The following is a 22,361-nucleotide window of genomic DNA, read 5'->3' on the forward strand; positions in this document are numbered from 1 at the left end:
AGTTTCAATCTGAGTGAATAAAAGCTGCAGTGACCCTGTCTCTGTCTTGTTGCTGGTTTATTGGCAGCAGCTAGTCAACAAACTCAAAAAAGAATTAGTGACACAATACCTATTTGTCACAAGGGAAAGTTTTTATGGAGGGGGTAGGGGATTAAAAAATAAAATATCAAAAACATTTTAAAAACAGGAGGGCAGAAGGAAGTTCATAGAGGGATATAAATAATCAGGGCAATTTTGTTACATTTATTTTTGATTTAACATATATTTTAAAAATGTAAATAATATAAATTCAGTTTTATATACAGTGCTCTTTTATATCTTGCATATTTGTTCATTGTATTTTGAAATGTTCATGTTTGTTGGTATTTCTTAAATAAATAATAAAAACACATTTTTAAAGGGCACAACAAAAGAAAGTTACTAAAAATAAGAAATTAGAGGGGAAGAGAGAAGGAAGATTCTAAACTATTTGCTTCACTAGGGCTAAAGGAGGGGCCAAAAGAGGGGCAGAATTAGAAAACTAAATAAATGGAAAAAATAGACATTAATAACTGAAGTGTAGGCCAGTGTGGGTTAATCCACCCCATTTATACTTGAACTTACAAATCTGGTCCTCAGAGATGACTGCTACTCTAGATAGCAGTTCTAGGGTCTGTATATCCTCATATACATACTCTTGTCCCTCTACTAGTGTGCTTCTCATTAACAGACCTAAATTAGCTCAAAGCAAAGGCATTTATTAAGATATCACGTAAAAATAGTAGCTATAAAACACTGCCCTCCTCCCCATAAATCTACAGGGCACACTCCCCAAATACACACAAAATCTTTGGGCAGAATGGGCCATAAACTTAGAATATAATGATGGTAAAGTATACATGTGGTCAAGGTGACTCACTGCTCCCATTACTGATGGATGGGTCTTGAAATTCTTCACCTGTGTAATACTAATGAAGTCCTCCTGCCCCCTCCCCAGCCTTGGTACTACATTTCCTGTAGGAGGTTAATCAATTGGGTTTCTAGGGTCTGCTTTTCACAGGATATAACAACTCTCATGATTCCATAGCTAGCTGTCTTCTTTGTTGCCAGGGGCCATGCTCTTTGAAGCTACTTTCATCAATGAATTCTACCTCTCTTTTCCTGTGTGTCCCTCTGTCCATTCAAACAGCCATCCATCCTAGTTCAAACCCTCATCATCTTTTGTCTAGACTATTTCAATAGCCTCCTGATTGGTCTCCTAGCATCTAATCTTTCCCCTTTCCAAACCAGCATTTACACATATCATTGCCATCATCAAGAAATTCTAATTGCTTCCTATTTCCTTGAGGATAAAATAGAAACTTCTCTTTTTAGCATTTAAAGTCCTTCACAATTTTAGTCTAACTTATTTTTCCAGGTTCATTGTGTCTTAATCTTCTTCATTTTTAGGTTTCTGACAAACTGGCCTACTTGCTATTTACTACATGTGATATCCCAACTCTTCTTTAATTTACTTTTATTTTAGTTTACTTTTCTGCATACATGTTATTGTCCACTCCCAATAGGTCAGGAATGGGTTAATTTTTTTCCCTTGTAACTCCAGCACCTCTACAATACCAGGAACATAGTAGGTACTTAAAAGATTTGTATTGAATAAATGAAGAAAGATATGAAGAGGATTCAATTTGAAGTGAGACAATGCATTAAATACTTGGGAATTACTATACCAAGACACATACATAGAGGCCACATAAAAATAAACTACAAAATAATTTTTATTTAATAAATAATTATATACTATTCATGGATGAACTACACCAATATGCAGTTAATTCTCAACATTCACCTATTTAGCTTTTAAGACTTTATCAGTGATTTTATTAGTAACACTTTCACATTGGCAATTGCACACTTTCACTGCTATGTGCAGCAGAGAAAAAAATGAGAGGCGTAATGCTAAGTTTATGGAGCGGCTGATATTCTACTAGGCACTTCACTGGTCTTATTCATCCTACCACTAGAGTAAAGAGTTCCTTGTGCAATTGTTTGCCTTTAAAACTCAAGTTTTGTGTTGCAATTATGTCCCTAAAGTATAGTGCAAGTCCTTTGGGCTCCTAGCCCAAGTGTGCAAAGTCAGTGATGTGGCTTGGTAGGAAGATAAAGGTGCTAGATAAACTTTGTACCAGAATGTCTGCAGCCAGTGGTGGCCTTGAGTTTGGTGTGACAATTCATCAAATCTGCAAAAAGGAAGAAAGTATTCATAAGAGTGTTTGTGAATCTGTTCCAGAAAGTGCTAAAGTAACCTCTCAAGTGTGCAAAAAGGGAATTGAAAAAAATGGAAAAACAGCTAAGTTTGTGGGTAAATGAGATGGTGGAAGAATGAAAAAGTGTGGTTGACACAGCAACCATCCTCTTGAAGGCCCAACAAATTTATAAGCATGTAATGAAAGACCAAGAGAATGTGAAGCCTTTTATAGCTAGCTAAGTGTGGATTTATTGTTTCAAGTTATGGTATGGTTAAAAAAAATGTGAAAATTTCCAGTGAAGCTGGTTCTGCTGCTGCTGTTTCAGAATATGTTGAACATGCTGATTGAGAAAAAGGGTTACAAACCTGAATAAGTGTTTATGCTGAGGACACTGGTCTGTTTATGAAATGTAGAAAAGTGCACATATATAACAAAAGCCATCACCAACATCTCGGGGCTCGATGTTTTTAAGGATTATTTGACCCTGCAGTTGTGTACCAATGCCAGTGGAGACTTCAAGTATAAGCCACTGATGATCTACCATGTCCCAAATCCCAGGTTCTTGAAAGGAAAAAAAAATAGACCAGCATGCCAGTGCATTGGTGTTGGAATAGAAAAGCATGGATGATTGCTGAGATCTTCTGGGACTGGTTCAACAACTGCTTCATTCCAGAAGTAGAATTGTATCTACAGGGAAAGAACTTTGCATTCAAGATTCTTTTAATACTTGACAATGTGCCAATTCATATTCATGAGCAGGTGGAAAATGCCCATGAAAACATAGAACTTATTCTTATGCCACCCAATAGCACATCTTTGATCCAACCTATGGATTGGGAAATCATAAAAGCCTCCAACTCTCATTTTACTAGGGATATCTTCTGCTATGCCTGAGACTACTTGGAAGTGAACCTGGAAACCACTATGATGGATTTCTGGAAATCTGTTACTGTGCTTCAAGTCATAGCTTGGGAAAATGTTTCACAGGCTACCTTGAACAACTGTTGGAAAAAGGTATGGCATGCTTGTATCTAGGGTTTTGAAATCTTTAAAGGTGTTGATGAAGCAGTGAAGCAGAACTCTGAAGCAATCGTGTGTCTAGTGCACACCAGTGGAGGTGAAGGGTTCCAGGATATAGGAGGAAGTGTCTTGAACATCCTGTGCAGGAGGAACCCCAGGAGCTGATAAATGAGGAGTTAGATGAGATGGCTCAGGAAGGTCTTCAGGACAGCAAAGACAATAATGATGAACAAGTTCTCAAGATCGTGCCACTCACAGTTTCTAAGTCTGAAAAGTGGCTTGGCATAATTGCCCAGCTGGCTAGAGACATCCAGGCTGCTGATCCCATTAACAATTGCAGCCTTAAGGTTAAATGTCAACTCACCTCTGCTATGCTCCCACAAGTCTGAGACTGTTAAGGATCTCAAATAATGCAGTAAGCAGACACCACTGATGGGTTATTTCAAGCTGGTGCATTCTTTGCTATCTCTAATGACATTCACCAGCTGTGAAGGACAGAGCGTTGTAGGTGATGTTGAGACCTCACCAGGCTTGGTGTTTTCCAACAGCAGTGACTAAAGTCCCAGCAACCTCTCCCTTGGTTTTCAGAAGGTAACCAAGGTAGAGAGGTTTAGAGCAGTATAGCATACAGTACAGTGCACTTACATCACTACCTGAAATGGTAGAAGGTAAGATTCAGATTAAAAAATATTTTAAGAATTTTATTTGCTGTATAGTATTTATGGCTGTAGATTTCATGTGTTACAAAAAGTGAATGTTGTCTGAAATCAATGTTTTTTTGAAATTGATATGTTAGCACAAAAATGTCAAAGAATACTAGGGAATTATTAGCAAGAAAAAATGTTTTGCATGTTACCAATTTTATTTTGTGCATTGTATTTTGTGGGTTATGGTGACTATGTTAGGAAATATGTATGTTATCAGAATTAATGTTTTCTTATAAAGAATTGTATGCAAGAAAGTGTATTTTCAGTAATTTCTAGTGAATGATTGTGATTTTTGGTGTTCAGAGGAACCCAACCCCCTATTTCCCATAGTTTAATGTATCAACATTTGCATTTTTTATTTTTGCACTATTTTCTAGGAATGTTACCCACATAGAAGTTGAGGATTGACTGTAATAAAAACTGGGAATACTACTCATAATATTCCACAAAGTTAATGCTATGCCAGTTAGATTGCCAAAGGGACACTTTATTGAATTAGAAAAAATAATGAAAGTCATTTGGAAAAAAAAGGTCAAGAATGTTGAGATAATGGGGAAAAAGAGAGAAACGGGGTGATGCTAGATATCAAGCTATCATACAAACTATTAATACTATCTAGTATGGGATACAACTTTTTTTTTTAAAGTTATTCCATGGAACAGAATAAATAGGGAAGACCTGAAACCTAAATATACATCAGTCTAGTGTTTGGTCAACCTAAGAACAATAACTATTGGGGAAGGAATTTCTTACTCAATAAGAACTGCATGAAAAAAACTGAAAAGCAGTGTGTTGAGAAATACATTTAGTTTATCATTCACACCCTATACCACAATAAATTCCAAAAAGATAAATCATTTGCATATTATTAAAAATCACATCTTAAAAAATTAGAGAATATTTGGGAAGTAATCTCATAATTATAAAGGGGAAAATATTACAACCAGATATTGTATAGAAAAGAAAATAGATAATCTTGATTATATAAACCTAAATGCTTTTGTAAAAACAAAATCAGTGTAGTTAGAATTAGAAGAACAGATACTAATTGGGGAAAATCTTTTAATCAAATAACTGATAACAGTCTAATGTCCAAAATCTTTAGGAAATTGGCACAAATATAAGATTGAGAGTCAATTGATAATAGACAAAGAGTCAAAGAATATGAACAATTTTCATGAGAAATGTAAACAACTGAAAAATATTCAAAATCATTAATAAATGGAGAGATGTAAATCAATATAACTTTGAAACACTCCTTTTTACTTGCTAAGCTAGCAAAGATGCTAATAGATGGGAAAATTCACATTTGTAGGGATTGTGAGTTATAAATTGATTCAGACATTCAGGAAAACAATTTATAATTATGCAAGAAGAGTTGTTAAATTGCTGATACCTTTTAGTCTAAATCTTCTAATACTGAGATGAAGAAAAATCTGTTAGCAAAATACTTGTTCAAATGGATAAATAAATTATAGTAATAAAACTGATTTGGAAAAGCAATAAGTCCTAGTCAATTACACTGTTCAATATTAGTACCATATTACCAAAATTAAAGAACACTTCCCTTCTTTCTATTAACAATTAACTGTTTTCGAAGGAATTTACTTTATATGGGGAGAAGATTGCTTGGGTGTTACCATGTATTTTTGTCTAAATAAAATGTATCAATAGTCTTTTAAAAAGAGAAGCTTTACTATACCCAACAAATTGGCAAAGATGACAATAGATGTGTCAACCTGAATTAAAAAGACTACCAAAACAGTAGAAACTAGGGTCTAGAAACTAGGCAACGATATTGTAATCTGGGGCTACTATGCAGTATCAGGGTACAGGAGTGCCCAAGAAGGGCAGAGTGGGGCAGACCACATTTCAACAGGGAGGGACCCTCATGGGAGGCAACAACCTTGAGAAGCTGTTATGGAAGTTATTTCACATAATAACCAAAAGTCCATAGAGAAGGCTGAAGGAGGCTGGGGGAAGGGAAGGTGACATCTGGTCACAGCAGCAGGCTCAGGCTCCAGGTGAAGCAATGGGGAAACCAGTTTGAACCTGCTCCAATCATGGAGTCAGTTGGGATCAAAGTCAGGTAGCCTCTTCTGATGTTTGCATTCAACATTCTTTCTTTCTTTTTTTTTTAAACTGGTTTTGATAATCCTCAATTCATAGGTCTAGGATCAGGCAGCTGCACTCAACAGATGTTATTAGTCAACATTGGAAGGGATGTAGAAAGATGACAGCACCAATTCACTCACTGTAAGTGGAACTGTGAATTGGTCCAACCATTCTGGAAATCAATTTGGAATTGTGAACAAAGTATTTAAAATGTCCATGCCCTTTTATTACACTGTTAGGTACACACTGCAAGAAGATCAATGACAAAAAGCCTGAGCCTGCTGTTCTGAGCAGATGTCACCCCCCTCCCCCCAGCCTCCCTCAGCCTTCTCTATGGACTTTTGGTTGTTATGTAAAACAACTTCTGTAATAGCTTCTCAATGCTGTTGCCTCACATGAGGGTCCCCACCTATTGAAATGTAGTTAATCCCCCCACCTCCACCGCTCTTCTTGGGCATTCCTGTACCCTGATGCTGCATGGTAGCTCCAGAGTGCCAGGTGGACACCGAAGGTGGATGAGCAATCCTGAAAAGGACTAGGCAAGCCCTCACTCCAGAGGTGCTATTCCTTTTTGAACACTCACAGACCCCAGTAGCACATGCACATATAGTCTTCTATTTAAATAAGTGTTCCTTAATGTAAATTTGCTCCTACCCACCCACTTCACTTTGCAAAGGCATTTTCACATGACAAAAACATAAACAAAATAATATCTTTATGCAAGTCTTAAAATGTACTAAAATGCAGACATAATAAATACTATACCATGATAATAAACAGAATTATGAAATGAAAGGTAAAATTAATGATAGAGTATACACAGTAGTGTTGTTGTTGTTGTTTGTCCTTTGTTTTCAAAGAGGATCAATGACATCATAGGGTGATGTCTTGACTCTTGCATGAATTGCATTTAAGTGAGGCAGTAAAGAAATCAGCCTCACTTTCTCTTCCAAAGTCATTGAAGTCCGGTGGCAAGACAAAAGTCAGGATGACTGGTGATGGACAAGGTGCAGAGGACAACCTTGGTGTCTTAGATGCCTGACCAAGCTCTAAGTTCTCCACAAAATGCCTGCTTCAGTCACCTTTTTTTAGGGCCATTGGAATAAATTTTTCTCATCTGCCCATCACTAGGGGAGCTCTTTACAGGCTTGAGGTAGACCTCCCCCAATTCATTCATGGATTTGAGACCTGTCAGTTATCCTCAACCTGGTTTTGCCCATTTGCCAAAACAGTTTACTAGGTGTGGCTGCTGCACATGCTACAGCTTCTTGGAGCCACAGGTGAGAGTTGAGTGCTAGGTAGACACTAAAGGTGGATGGGAAGTCCTGAAAAGGTCATGGCAAGCCCTCACACCAGAGGTGCCATTCCTCCTTGAACACCCACAGACCCCACAGTAGTGTCTAGCAAAGTTGACATAGATGTGCAGTATGTTGCCCCTTTCCCACCCACTGCACCTAGCTTTCATCACTGGTAGTTGGCAGGGCAACTTGTTTTATGAAGCTATCAAGAGATGTTTGGACAGTGGTTCTCTTTTTTCCCTCATATATCTGAAGATAGCATGCAATATTCTCCTTAACTAGTCTTTGAACTTTTAAAAATCTTGAAGCATTTGGATCCATCTTTTCAATATAAGAAAAAAATCACTTCAATGATGAAATGCTTCTTCCAGGTGTTTCATTGTGAACTTTTTTGGTTCAGCCTTGGCTTCTGAAGCTTCCCTTTCTTCTTCTGCAATCTTTGCAGCTAGCAGCTCAATCAGATCTTCATTCTACAGTTCTTCTCCATGAGACTCAATCAACTCCTCCACATCTTTCTTATCCACTTCTAGTTCCAGTTCTTGTGTTAATTTTACAATCTTGTTACTCACTTCTTTGTTTTATCTTTGTCAAATCCATGACAATTGGGAACAACCTGTGGGCACACTTTTTTCCAAACTCTCTTCATACATGTTCCTGTTTCATCTTCCCAGGCCTTAGCAATATTCCAGATTAAATAGCAAATATTATAGAACTTCCAGAAACTTCTCAGTGTCAAGTCCTCATCTACATTCAAAACTGCAATTGCCTGGGCAAATGTCATGTGTAAATAATTTGCCTTTAAATTCATAATCTCTCCCTGATCCATAGGTTGCAATAGTGAGGTTGTGGTAAGGAGAAGATAGACCCCTTTTACATTTTCATTAAAATTATCCAGATGGGGAGGGTGACCTGGGGCATTAATCAAAGTAAGTAGAATCTTTTTTTAAAAATGCCAGTTATTATTACAAAACCTCTTCACTTCAGGAATAAAGCAGTGCATAAATCATTGTTCAAAGATGATAAGAGTTATCCATGCCTTAGGATTAGGGAGCTAATATAGAGTTAGTGTTGCTTTGTTTATTCCTTTCAATGCTCTGGGATTTTCTGAGTGGTGCACAAGAGCAATGTTAATCTGCAAGTCCCAGATGCATTTGCTCCAAGCAGATGAGTACCTATTTTTTGAAACTTTATGCTCTAGCACATTTTTTCCTCCACTGAGATGTAGGTTCAAGATGGCATTCTTTGATAAAACAGGCTAGTTTTGTCAACATTAAACATGTGTTCCAGCAAGTAGGGATGTTTATCTATTTTTTTTCAGGAATTCTGGGAACTTCTTTGATGTTTCAAAATCTGCACTAACAGCACATTATGAAATTCTGCACAATTTTCAAATCATGCAAACCAAATATGGTAAATATTTGTGTTCCTTCAAGATAATTTACCTTTAAATCTTCAAGGAGGCTTTGGTTTGAATTGTCATCAAGCTTGAAGGCATTTTCTTCTGAGTCTAGTCTTCTTTCTATGTAGTTAATGGTTTCTCCATCTCTAGAAAGCACTTTCTCTCTCTTTCTCTCTTTCTCCCTCTCTCTCTCTCTCTCTCTCTCTTTCTGAGAGATAAATCCATTTCATGCAAGCACTGACTTTTGCATGCTCCTTTATCTGGGCAGCATCCTTCAGCATAGTGTTCACAGTCACCCAGTTCACACCATAACACTAAGTTCATGTGCTATTGACAATTTTAGTCCTCCATATTTCTAATTATTTTCATTATCATTTTCATTTCTATTGGCTTACACTTAGGAGATGGTTCACTTTTTCCCTCAAGAGCACATAGGTTGTCAGCCATGGTGAAAATATGAATAGGATCACTAATGAACACAGGGAGAGGCACAGTATCACTCACTATTTGCAGATATGTGGGAATTAATTTAGAGATACTTCTCAGCTTCCCACCACTGTTTATGCTGCCTGGGTTGTACAGTATTTTATCTTATAGCATCTGCTTACCGAATTTTCATAATTTTTTGAGTGCAGATTTCTTTCAGAATTCTTTATGTAAAATCAAATTTCCATAATGTAAATTTACACAAAGGGAGAACTGGCTGTACTCAAAATATTTACAGGAGCACTTTTTATAGTAGCAAAGAATTGGAAACAATATAGATTCCCATTAATTGGCAAATGGCTAAAAAAATAGTGGAACATGAACATAATGGAATATATTATTGTAATGTAAGAAACAATGAATATGATGAATACAAAAAAACACAGAAAGACATAAACTAAAGTAAAGTGAAGTAAAGAGAACCAGGAAAATAATATATACAGCTAAAATAATATAAATAAAAGGATCAAGATAACAAAACCATCAAAACCAAATATTGTAAAATAATGACTGAGCTGGGTCCCAATGAAGAGAAATAAGAAGATAATCTACTCCCCACCTCTTCTTGGCAGAGGCAGGTTGAATATTACACATAATGCCAGACTTTCTGATATGTTGGCAAGTTCTTTTTTTCATCCTTCTTACTCCTCGTTATAAGAAACAGCTCTTTGGGAGAATGATGGGAAATAGAGGTGATGTAAAAACAAAAGAAACAGGTTGGTGAGGTAAAATAATATATTAATATGAAGAAATCCAGGAACCAGATTAGGGAAGCAGGGGGGAGAGCATCTGCAGGAAGAACAATGGAGAAAAAGAAACAATTTTGTAATTGATTTATAAAAATTTGTAACAAATTTTGTAATTGCAGATTACTTGGACTGAAAGAGGAAATATATGACTAATTTAGTTAACACATGATAAGCCTGGCACAGAGTATAATGAGAGACTAATTATCCTCACATCAGCTAGAATTCTTTCTCAGCCAAAAGCAGAACATCAAACAACATCTTGATCTGCTTTGATATTTTCATTATTTAAAGATGGAGGAACTGACAATAGTAAATTCTATTTTGATTTTCTCTAACAGGGAGACACTCACTGGTTGGTGAGATGTAAATGTTGAGACCTGGATTTGGAATTAGCAGGGGTGACTACTCCCTCTTAGATTTTGTGATAGAGAAGGAAAGGAAAGGAAAACATTTGGGAGAGTAGATTTTGAGGGGTTCAGATACCAGATAAAAAGAATTCCACATTCTGGCAAAGATGATAATGTGAAAGGCCCATTTCTGTGTAAAAGCATGTCAGGAATTATGACAAAGTAGAAGGGAACAAGTATTTATTAAACACCAACTATGTACCAGGTACTGTGCTAAGCACTTTGCAAATATTACTTCATTTGATCCTCACAACCACCCTGTAAGCTAGGTGCTATTATTATCCTCCCTTATAGTTGAGGAAACCAAAGCAGACAGAGGTGAAGTGACTTGCCAAGGATCACACAGATGGTAAATGTCAGAAGCTAAATTTGAATTCAGGTCTTCCTGAATCCAGGCCCATTGCTCTAGCCACTGTTCCACCTAGCTGCGTTTAAGTAGACTCCATTTCATTCTTTGTGTTTGTACTCCTAGTGCCTAGAATATAGTCAGAGTTTAACAAATCCTTATTGATTGATTGATTACAAAGAGTCAAGCAAAACAAAGAAGCAACAGACAAAAAAGAGAAACCAATATCTTTTTGAAGACTATACCAAGAGACAAAGCACAAAGTTGATGGATTTCTCAGTTGGTTACCATGTAAGGAAAGTGGGCCTGAAGCCAGTGAGATCTACTGGTCAGGGGGTGTGCCAAGAAATGGGCCAAAGCCTTCAATCTGCTAGCTGGGGGAGGTACCAGGGCAGAAGGGCAAGGCCAAAGAAAAAGACTTTCCAGTCAAGGACTGTGCTAAGATAATAGGCCTAATGCCAGCATAGCTAGAGATTGTATTTAATATTGAACTTTGTAGAGAATAGGCCCTGTGGCTTGTCTTTTAGCAACTATAATAGGGAGATCCAGCTATGTAATCTAGAACTGCAGCACGGCATCCATCCACACTGCAACAAGGAACACGACCTAGCTCCAGCTCTATAGCACCTGTCTCCAAATTCTGTTCCAATCTGATCCCAAAGTGGGAAATAGTACCCGAGTGCAGCCATTTCACTTCAGATTGTTGGAAGGGATAGAGCCTGGACCTGGTACAAAGTCCCAATGCAATGAATTAAAACTGGAGACATGAGTAAACAGAAGAATGCTTCTTATACAATGAAGAAAAATTTGTGTTTGAGAGACCATCAAGGTTAAAATCCAAGAATAAGAAAATAATTCAGTAATAATTGTAAGTAAAACTTCAGAAAAAAAGATACATCGGCCACAAGCATTATAAGAGTGAATGCAAGAAATGAGGGAAAAGCTGAAATAAGAAATAAAGAATGTAATCCTTTACAATAGCTGGAAGAGAATAAATAGCTCAGAATAGAAAGTAGAACACTTTATCTAAATAGTAGAATACGGAAAAATAGAATGTGGTCATCAGAACTTGAAAATTTAGTGATGTAGTAATACATATTTGAACAAAATCAAAACCCTGAAAAACTAGAACATGTGAAGAGGCTAATATAAAAAACTAAAGACCTCATAAACAGAATGAGGAGAGAGGGTTTAAGAATTATTTTAATACCTGAAATTCTTGACTATACAAAAAAATCCAAATGCCATACTTCAAGAAATCATAGATGAAGTTGCCCTGAATTTTTGGAACCAGAGGGCAAAATGAAAATAGAAAGAATAAAAAAAAGATCACCAACTAAAAGAAACCTTCAGTTGAAAATACCATTTTCATAGTCAAACCCCAAAGCTTCCAAGTTAAATAAAAACTACTTGCAAGCTACTAAGAAGAAAGAAATCAAGTACCAAGTAATTAGTCAGGATCACACAAGATTATATAGATATTATTAGAAAGTAAAGGACAGTTTGGGAAACATCATACCAAAAGGCAATAGAAAAAGGCTTCTGTCCAACACACTGAAAAACTGAGTATAATTCTACTGGGGTAACAAAGTAGACCTTTAATAAAAGAAATTATTTTCAAACCTTCCTGCTGAGAAAATCAGAGCTCAGCAGGATCTTTGAAAGGAAAGAGAAGAAAAACCTTGAAAATACATCTGAGTACATTGAAAGAGTTAAATATTTGATCAAGTACTTACATCCTAGTAGGAGAAAGAGACTACTATGTCTTCAGAATCTTACTGTATTCAAAGGTCAAAAAGGGAACAAGAAAAAAAATTTAGGGCCTGGGTGTAGTTTTCCTACAATTTGCTTTGAGAGAAACAGAAGGGAAGGGGAAAGGAATATACTAGGGGGGAAATGAGGAAAAAAAGAGAGGAACTTAGAATTTCTCATGATTAGAATGCATCAGAAGCAGCATATATAATCATGGAGTGAGACCGAGAGGAGCTGGCATCTCATGAATCTCATTCTTTTCTCAACTGGGCATAGTAAGGTTGAAGACATGCATACAAAATGAATATAATATAAAAGTGAATTAAATGGAAATAGCAACAGAGAGGGGGAGGAGAAAGGGATTTAAGAAAGATAGGAGAGTAGTTGGGTGAATAGTCACAAGGAAAACACTCTTTAGGGACTGAAGGCTGATTATAAAGAGAGGAATATGGGGAAAGAGAAAGGGTAAGACTTAGAGATCTGGGTTTCAGCTGAGTAAAGAGGAAACAAGCAAGTCACAGTTTTGTTTTGTTTTGCTTTCCCCAGCAGTTCAAGGCAGCCTGTAAAAATTTCCCCAGGCTATATTAATGTAGTCTATGACTTGGAGCACAGTGACAAATTTCCAGAAATCCATCATGGTGATTTCCAGGTTCACTTCCAAGTAGTCATAGACATGGCATATAATGGAACTTAGAGGCTTTTATGATTCTCTTATCCATGGGCTCTGTCAAAGTTTAATCATTGAGCAACTTAAAAAGGAAAACAAAATAAAGCTTCTTATCTTAGAAGGTAAGCTTAGTTACTACAGAAATCCCAGAGCATGTGGGACTCATCCCATAACATCTGGGACTCATCCCATGGGTATTAGGACTTGGAGTTGACTGGAAAACACTGTCTTACCTTTGGGTGAGAAACCAAACCAGTTTGCCTTTAGTGCTTGCAGACTGTCTCCACGCTGCAGGGAGGCTGGGAAATTTCGCCCTTTTCCTCTTCCACTAATTCCTTTCACCTTCCTTTCCTCCTGATTTGGACCCACATTAAAAGGGTGACTTTAATACTACAAAATTGTTCTATGCCCCTACAACAAAGGGTAGCCCAAAATTTCTCCAGGAATTCATGAAACATAAAGGAATTCAACAGGAAGTCTGGACAAAATCTTCTGGAGTCTCTTTTTTACATGGACAAACTAAAAGTTCTCAAGAGGTGATCTTGGAAATAGAAATTTCACAATGGATTCTTGCCACTTCAAAGGCAATGCAAAGAAATCCAAACACTCCCAAAACAGGACAAGTAGCTTTAGTTGGAGAGCAAAGAATAGGATCAGTTAAGCTCTGAACTAGTGAGAGGCTCCCAAGAAAAGATTTTAAGCATTTAGGGTTGATTACTCTGGGTTTCTAGGCCAATAGGCAAATTTGACCCTGTGGATCTGCAGTAGTTAAGGATCTCATAATAAGGCAAACAGTCTAGGTTTGCTCAAAAGCAAAGAAAGATGAAGACTGATCAGCCAGACACTGCATGTTAGGGATGCGAAATACATACTTTTCATATTAGCTGCAATACTCAAGTAGGGTGTGGTAATACAATTGTTATATGTACACAGACATTCAAATAAACAAGGAATGTCTCAAAAGAACTGGTCTATTCTCCAAACAGAAAAATAGATTGGTCAATTACAGTTTAAAAGAGAGAAAAAATTGCTATTTTTTCTCTGGTAGATGTTGAAACTAGGGAACCCAATAATTAAATTTCTAGTTGGAGAATTATTCCAGGAATTCCTACAAATGTGAAGAGACAAGTATTTATCCTGGAAATGCTTCATATGTAGCATATGTGGGTTCTGGGGGTTGTCTCAACTTTCATTTTAACTGATGAATTAAATTCCCAGAGTTGACTGCTATATTTCCCCTCAGAGTGTTAGGGGTATTCCTGAGGAGTTGGAGATATCTTTCTAATACTGTCAACTTGAGCCCCCATTCTGATGTTTTCTCCCCAATAACAGTAGTTGATATAAATTAGTCAGACAAGCTTAATTAGCATTTAGAAAGGGGTAATTTTGTATAGTGGCATAGTTGCCATTGATACAATATGTTTCTCCAAATACTCTGTGACACTCTCTCTTATCAGACTACATATAGAATACAATTTTCAATTTTGAGCATTATATTTGAAGAAAGACAAGATGACCAGCATGGTGAGGGGACAGAAAGCCATGACAAAAGAGGATTAGTTGAAGGAACTAGGAGTATTTAACCTGGAAACTTATATTGGAATGTGTGTATTCACATATGGCATAGCTTGCAAGCTCAGTATCAATCAACATTATGATATGGTATCCAAAAATATGATTTTGGAGTATATTAAGATGGGTATAGCTTCCAGTAATGAGGAGATGATAGTCCCACTGTACTCTGCCCTGGTTAGACCATATCTGGAATTCTGGGCAACATATTTAGAAAAAGATGTTGATAAGCCATAGAGTACCTGGAGAAGGGAAACCAATACGGCTAAGGACCTTGAGTTCATGCCATGTTAATGAGGTTGGAATGTGGACGAGCAGGTTCAGTGTGAAAGCTTTACTGACACAAAAGCCCACGGATCTATAAAGCAGTAGTGCTAAGTAAGGCTACTGGCATTTGGTGAGCTAGGAATAAATAGCAAAATTCTGGTAGAAAGCCATACAGCCTATAGATGTTCTGGATGAGGATGTAGTTTTATGGTGGCTAAAGATAAGGAGGTACAGAATAAGGAAGATAGGAAGAATTTTATGGCATAGGATAAGGGAGACAGAAAGAATTTTATGGTACAAGATATGGTGTTTCAAGACAAGGAGAAAAGGACTTTAGGATGCTCTCAAGGTACAGAATGAGCCCTCCCTCAGGAGGGGCCTTCCAAAGTACTGGAAAAGCAGTAACCCCTAGGGTATGGTATGCAGCGTTCACACCAGTATGTTCAGTTGAGGGTTCAGTTGATGGGGATATTTAGCCTGGAAAATAGAAGAACACAAAAACTGTCTTCAAATATTTGAAGGTCTACCTTAAATAAAAGAGATCCAGGGAGTGGGGAACCTGTGTCCTCGAGGCCACATGTGGCCTTCTAGGTCCTTGGGTTCAGCATTTTGACTGAGTCCAAGTTTTGCAGAACAAATTCTTTCACTAAGGGGATTTGTTCTGTGAAGTCTGGATTTAGTCAAAAGGCCACCCTTGAGGACCTAGAGGGCTGTGTGTGGCCTTGAAGCTGCAGGTTCCCCATTCCTGGACTTGGCTCCAGGGCAAAAATAAGAACAGTGAGTGGAGGTTACAAGAGGCAAATTCAAGCTTCACAGAATCACTGAGTTTTAGAATTGCAATGAACTTTAGTAACCATTTAGTCCAGGCCATTTCCTCCCCTAAAAATTCTCACTACAATATACCAACAAGTGATCAACAAGGGATGCCTATGAGATCAAATTTGTTTCCTAGAGTTAAGCCCTTCAATTCGAATTGCTTATTGTCTAAGCATTGGGCATTTGACAGTCAACAAACATTTATTAAGTGCCTACTATGTGCCAGGCACTGTGCTAAGGGCTGAGGATACAAATAAAAAAAATGAAAGATAGTCCCTGCCTTCAAGAAGCTTACAATTTAATTAATGGAGGAAGACAACACACAAAAGGAAGCTGAAAAATAGTGGTGGAGAGAATGGGTGTGGGGTCGGGTGAGGAAAGGTAACTAATGTAGGGTCATGGTAGAGAAGCCCAAAGGAGCGCAGTTGGGTAGGAAATGAAGTAATGGTTGGCCTGGGTACATCTTTAAATGGAGGTTTTAATGTAGATGTATATGAAGTAACATTTGTGGCCACGGGTCTTTCAAACATACTATAAAGTAAAGGATGCTTTTTTGGATCCTTTCTTGGATTGTGCCTCCTGTGAGCATCTGAATAGCTATCTCAGTAGCAATTTTTTCTATGATGGAATTCTCTCTAAGGTCTCTAGTTTGATGGAAATACTAGGAATTTTCCTCCCTTCTTCATCTTGTTTTTTTTTTTTAAATAGATTTGTATGACAATGGGGGAATAAAGGTAAGACTTACAAACCTCAGTTGCATTCCATTCCTGTTTGGGAGCCTGCTATTTCTATATTTTGAGCTGTGGTCCAGAAATCCACTGTCATTTTTAGATGGCACTTTTAAAATTCACCTCTTACATCAGATTTTTGTGCATTTGACTTCAATGATCAATTAAGGAAAACCCCACCTGTATCTTTATGGACTTTCTGCCAAGGGTGAATCAGTGCTGAAGGGTTTGTTTCTTTGAGAGGTCAAGGTCCTCTACTTATTGGCCACTGAGTGGGAGGAGTGAATATTAAAAAGGAGACACCACCCTGTCTGGCTAATTTATATCAACTACTATTATTGGGGAGAAAACACCAGAATGGGGGCTCAAATTGACAGTACCAATAATAAAAATACCTTTTATAATTAATTTTAATTTACTAAATAGATTTTCTGAACTTGCCCCAGTGATTAGCAGGACCATGTGATAAATCCAGTACATGTGACAAATATATTCTAAAATTCATTCTTGTTCATATAGTCTTATATGCTAAATAAGAAATTAATTACTTCTTATGTCATAAAAGTCTAAGATGTAATTATTCCTTTATGGTGATTAGCAATTAATGAAATAATTTCATAAAACCATTACATGCAGAACTCTCTCAGATGCATGTAAGCACTCTCAAATGCCTCACTTAATTGCTTAGTGATTAACAAGAAATAGAAAGATAAAATGATTTGGAGTCACATATTTTATCAACTTACTGCAAGTCGCCTACATTCTTTCATATAATTTTTGGGGATATTTTCTAGAATTATATCAAGTTTTTGTGGAATACTACGAATGAAAAGTTTTTTGTTTTTTTGTTTTTGCATTTAAATAAAGTATTGTTTAATTCTATACTATACAGTCAAGAAGGTACTCCAAAGACCAAAAGTAAAGGAGCCTCCTCTATTGTACTGATGGGGTATGGGCCCAAGCTAAGACCTTTGCCCCTCACCCCAAAAAGAACTCAGGTCCCATTTGTCTACGGGCCCCAGAAAACCCTTAAAGTTTCCTTGAACTCACTTACTTGGTCAAAGAAGTCTCAAGCTATTGCCTGAGGCTATAATCCATTCAACTGGCCTTTCCTTATCTAGTCCCAATCTCCCTGTTCTTTGTTACCCTAATTAAGTCTAGCTCCATATTATAAATCCATTCCTGGATGCTCCATTCAACCTCCCAGACACTCCCATTGGGATCAGGACCCTTCCCCCCAGGATCCTCCCTAAACTCCTCCTCCAGTACTGGCCACTCCCATCAAGACACCCCTTCTCCCAGCCTCCCCAGTCACCCCAAAGCTACATGACCACTCCCAGATCCCTCCTATAGTCTTTCTGTATATAAGATCCATCCTGGCCACCATTTAGGTGCTGAGACTTTCTCATGCCTGCTTGTCTGTATGAGTGTCACAAATGTTCAGATTCCTTAAGAGTCTGGCCTGTATGGTTCATCTTTAATAAACCTTGTCTTTGGCTGAAAGAAGACTTGGGTCGAATTCATTCGGGCAGGACCCATGTGTCATGATTTTGGAGTCCCAGCACCCTAGCATCTACACCTCAACAATACCACTTGTTCATTATTTCCTTGGGATAGAGTCATGCTTAGCTTAAAAAGAAAACCAAACAACAGTCAGCATCTTGAGTATCCTTTGCCTTCTTTATCTCCTTCAGTCAAAAAACAATCTTACCTTGTTGTAGAATTTCAAAACTCCTCTGCAGAGAAAGGCTCTCACACTGTTAGGAAAAAGTCTGATTGCTTCACTACAGTTCAAAATTGCCTTGGAGTATCTTCCTTTCATTCCATAGAAAGCTGCACGACTTATATATGCCTTTTTCAGAAAAGGAAAGATACCCACTGTAATAACATTGATTCTTAGAAAAATTGTGATTATGTATTTTAGGTCCCAGAGGTGTCAAACTCATTATATGCAAGCAACAAACTCCCACAGAACTCCCTAGTAGGGCCCAAACTGATGAGGATGGGATCTAGGATCTTGGGGTCCCAGCACCCCTAAACCTCTAGACCTCATGAAAACCAGATTAAAAGGCAATTGGGAAGTGTTTATTAAAATAAATAAAAATACAATACCAGAGATAATGTTAATTTGTGGTATTCAATATGCAACCCACAGTAATCTATTGTTTTTTTGTTTAGGCAATGGGGTTAAGTGACTTGCCCAGGGTCACACAGCTAGTGTTGTTTGAGGCTGGATTTGAACTCAGGTCCTCCTGAGTCCAGGGCTGGTGCTCTATCCACTGTGCCACCTAGCTGTCCCAAATCTATTCTTATTTGAGTCAAAATATGCTAGCTTGAAAATACATGGCCTTTTTATTTCTTTATTTTATTTTGTTTTTCATAGCACTTTTAAAAAGTAGCATCAGTATAGCAATAACTAAAACAACAACAACAACAACAACAACAACAACAAAATGAATTTGGAACTCCTGGAGCTACGCTTTGGATATGAAGCACCATCTAAAGAAAAGAGAACTAACTGGACACAGTGTGGTGTTAAATTAATTATCTGAAATAGAAAAAAGAATCTGAGGCATAAGACTTCCAAGTATCAATTTAATTTGCAAAGCTAGCATTTGCATATCAAGCTGATGAGGATGGGAGCTAGACCCCAAAAAGGAAAAACCCAGGACTTTCCCCACCTGGCTTTTGCCTGAGGCTATAATCTCATCAACTGTTCTTTCATTGTGGCTACACCCAATCTCCTTCTGTTACCCTTAACCTAGCCTAGCTCTCCATTATCTTACCTCCCTATGGCCATTTCCCACCCTTAATCCTAGCTAGGCTCCGCTGTCCCTTGGCCTCCAGCTCTAGGTCCCTGGTGTTCTGTTCACCCCAGCTTACTGGCCATTCCCATTCAGATCTTCCTTAGACCCCTCCTCCAGTCACCCCAGACTACTTGGCCACTCCTAGATCCCTCACACAGTCTTTCTGGGGGTCCATCTTGTCCCCATTAAGGTGCTCAGATTCTTATAATCTAGCCAATAGCTTCCTAACATTCAGACTCCTTAAGAGTCTGCTCAATTGACGGATGTTCTAATAAACCTTGTCTTTGGTTGAAAGAAGGCTTGGGTCGAATTCTTTCGGGCAGACCAAAATGTTGTGATTTTGGGGTCTCAGCACCCCTAAAGCTCAAGAAAACCAGGTCATCTCAGATGTCAGAGACAAAGGAGTGATTTACAGAGCTTATTTTTAAAACAGAAAAGAGGAGTTAAAAATTACAGCAATCTTAGGATACTTGTTTTGAACATAATTCAATTGGACAAGGCAGGTCATCTAACTAGTTCATTTCTCCCAGGCTTTCTTAACCTAAAGTTGTACTATTGGCAACATTTAGAGTGTGGACATTAGGGGCATAATGGGGAGTTTCTAGGATGAGACAGCTATTAAATCTGATATTCTGTTGGATTAGGGTATGTGTCTATCAACCTGTCTGTCAAAGTAAGGTTGCCTTTGGAATCTCTTTCCTGAAGTTGTAGCATTTTGCAATTAAAAGGCTTATTTTAAAGGGGGCTGTAGTTGTAATTTACTTCAGGGAGTTTAGGAAAAAGGGAACTAAGATTGGGAAAGAGGAGCTTGTGGCTTGTAGTTGGTAAGTTAGCAATCCCCTGCTCCACTCCCTCCCCTCTACCCTATGCTCCAGCTGCCTGAAAAGGGAACTTAGCCTTTAAAAAAAATCTTATAATTGTATGATTATTTTGTTCCCACTAAGGCATATATCTTACTCTAAATTATCTGCTACTAAATGATAAAGTCTTACCAATCTGTCTATTGGTTTCAGGCTAAATTTTTGGCTTCGCTTAGCTGTTGGGGCTAACTTTTCCTAAAAAAGAGAACTTAAACCTTCAATCAAATTAAAAATAAATCAAAGTAATCAATACAAATTGATTTAAAGGTTTTTCCTTTTCAGTGGGGAGGAAGCAGCTGCTTGCACCCTAAGGGATGATGGTGTGGGTCCACAGGTGTCATTAGATGAAATAGCATTCCAGTAAGAGAGGAGAAAGAAACAAGTAGTTGTATTGGGTGACTTCCCGTTGAGGGCTAGTGAGGCAGCTATTTGTCAGTCTGGTAGTAACAATAGAATTGCTGCCCTCCTGGGACAAGTATTTAGGATCTCAAAAAGAACTTCTCAAGTACCAGATAACTTCTGGTTATTTATAAGGTTAAAAAAAAAAGATATTCCCCTAAAGAATCTAGAAATAATTGCTCAGGATTATCACCTTCGTCCTTAAGAGGCAAAGGTTTCAGAAGAAAAATAACAGTTTTGTAGCAAATGTCTTAGCCATCCTTAAAAAAAACCCTCACTTGATCCCAAATCACTATTTCATCTTTTTCTCAGCTAAATTCCTTGAGAAAGCTACCTACAATCAATGCCTCTGTTTCTTCTCCTCTCATTCTTTTCTAAACCATTTTCAATCTGACTTTAGTTCTCTACATTTGACTGAAACTGCTCTCTCCAGAGTTAATAGTGATCTCTTTATTGAAACCTAATGTCCTTTTCTCATTCCCCATCCTTTTGACTTTTTTTGCAACCTCTGATGCAGTCAAAATTTCTTTTCTCCTGGATGCTGTCTTCTCTCTAGATTTTCATGACACTGGTTCTCTTTCTATGTGCAAGCCTTGTAGTCTCTCATCTGACCTCTTGTCAATCTCCTTTGCTGGATCCTCCTAATTACACCTACTAACCATAAGTTTTCTCCTAGATTTTATCCAGGTCCCTCTTCTTTTCTTCCTCTATACTATCTTACTTGGTGATCTCACCATAAATTCAATGCTATCTCTATGCAGATGATTCCCAGACTTATATATTCAGCCCTAACTTACTCCTGAGCTCCATTCTCACTTCACCAGCTGAACTGGATGTTGCCATAAGCATCTCAGAGTCAACATATCCAAGACAGAATCCATTATCTTTCCCCCAAAACTCTCTCTTCTTCTTATCTTCTTTATTACCGTAGAGGCCACCACAATCTTTGCAGTCATCCAGGCTTGCAATCGTGACATCACCTTCAACTCCTCACTCTCATACCACCCACATATTCAAATCTGTTGCCAAGTCTTGTTATTTCCATCTTCACAATCCTAACTTTCCAATCTTCTTTACATTTATCATGTAAGCCCCCTTCTCTTCACTCACATAGCCATCATTCTGGTGCAGATCCTCATCAACTCTCAGCTGCACTATTTCCTGTTGATCTCTCTGCCTTACAACTCTTTCTGTTCCAGTCCCATCTTCCACCCAGTTGTCAAAACAATTTTTCTAAATGTAGTACAGGTCTGACCATATCACCAATTGTGAAGGATAACATATATCACCAAATCTCTCCTCCACCCAATAAACTCCCCTGGCTTTCTTCAGGATCAATATAAAATCCTTTATTTGGCATTTGTCATCCTTCACAATCTGGCCCCTTCCTACCTTTCCAAGTTTTTTTTTCCAAGTTTTTCCAAAACACCACTCACCTACATGTACTATATAATCCAGTGGCATTGACCTTCATATTTTGTTTTGCACACAATATTCCATCTCCCTACTCCATGCCTTTTTAATCACTGTCCCCTATGCCTTGAATACTCTCCTTTACCTCCCCCTCCTGGTTTCCTTGGCTTCCTTCAAAAACTCAGCTCAAATCCCAATTTCATCAGGATGTTCCTCTAGGTCTACCTCCTCTACTTTCTCCACCACACACTGTTATTTCCTCTCCTCTGAAATTACCTTCCATTTACAGTCTGTGTATCTTGTATGTACAATTTTTTGCATGTTGTCT

General features: G+C 37.8%; 1 protein-coding gene across 1 annotated transcript in view; it reads right to left on the reverse strand.

Annotated features, from left to right (window-relative positions):
- Positions 1-22,361, reverse strand: part of TTC6 (tetratricopeptide repeat domain 6) — a 329,783-nt gene that overhangs the window by 35,405 nt on the left and 272,017 nt on the right. Inside the window, exon 18 of the mRNA XM_027847447.1 lies at positions 18,266-18,406. Within this exon, the coding sequence (XP_027703248.1) occupies positions 18,266-18,406 (141 nt within the window). The remainder of the gene's footprint in view (positions 1-18,265; positions 18,407-22,361) is intronic.

The sequence above is a fragment of the Vombatus ursinus genome, unplaced genomic scaffold (assembly GCF_900497805.2).
Source record: "Vombatus ursinus unplaced genomic scaffold, bare-nosed wombat genome assembly UNPS02015406.1, whole genome shotgun sequence".
In the NCBI taxonomy this organism is placed as follows: Eukaryota; Metazoa; Chordata; class Mammalia; order Diprotodontia; family Vombatidae; genus Vombatus; species Vombatus ursinus.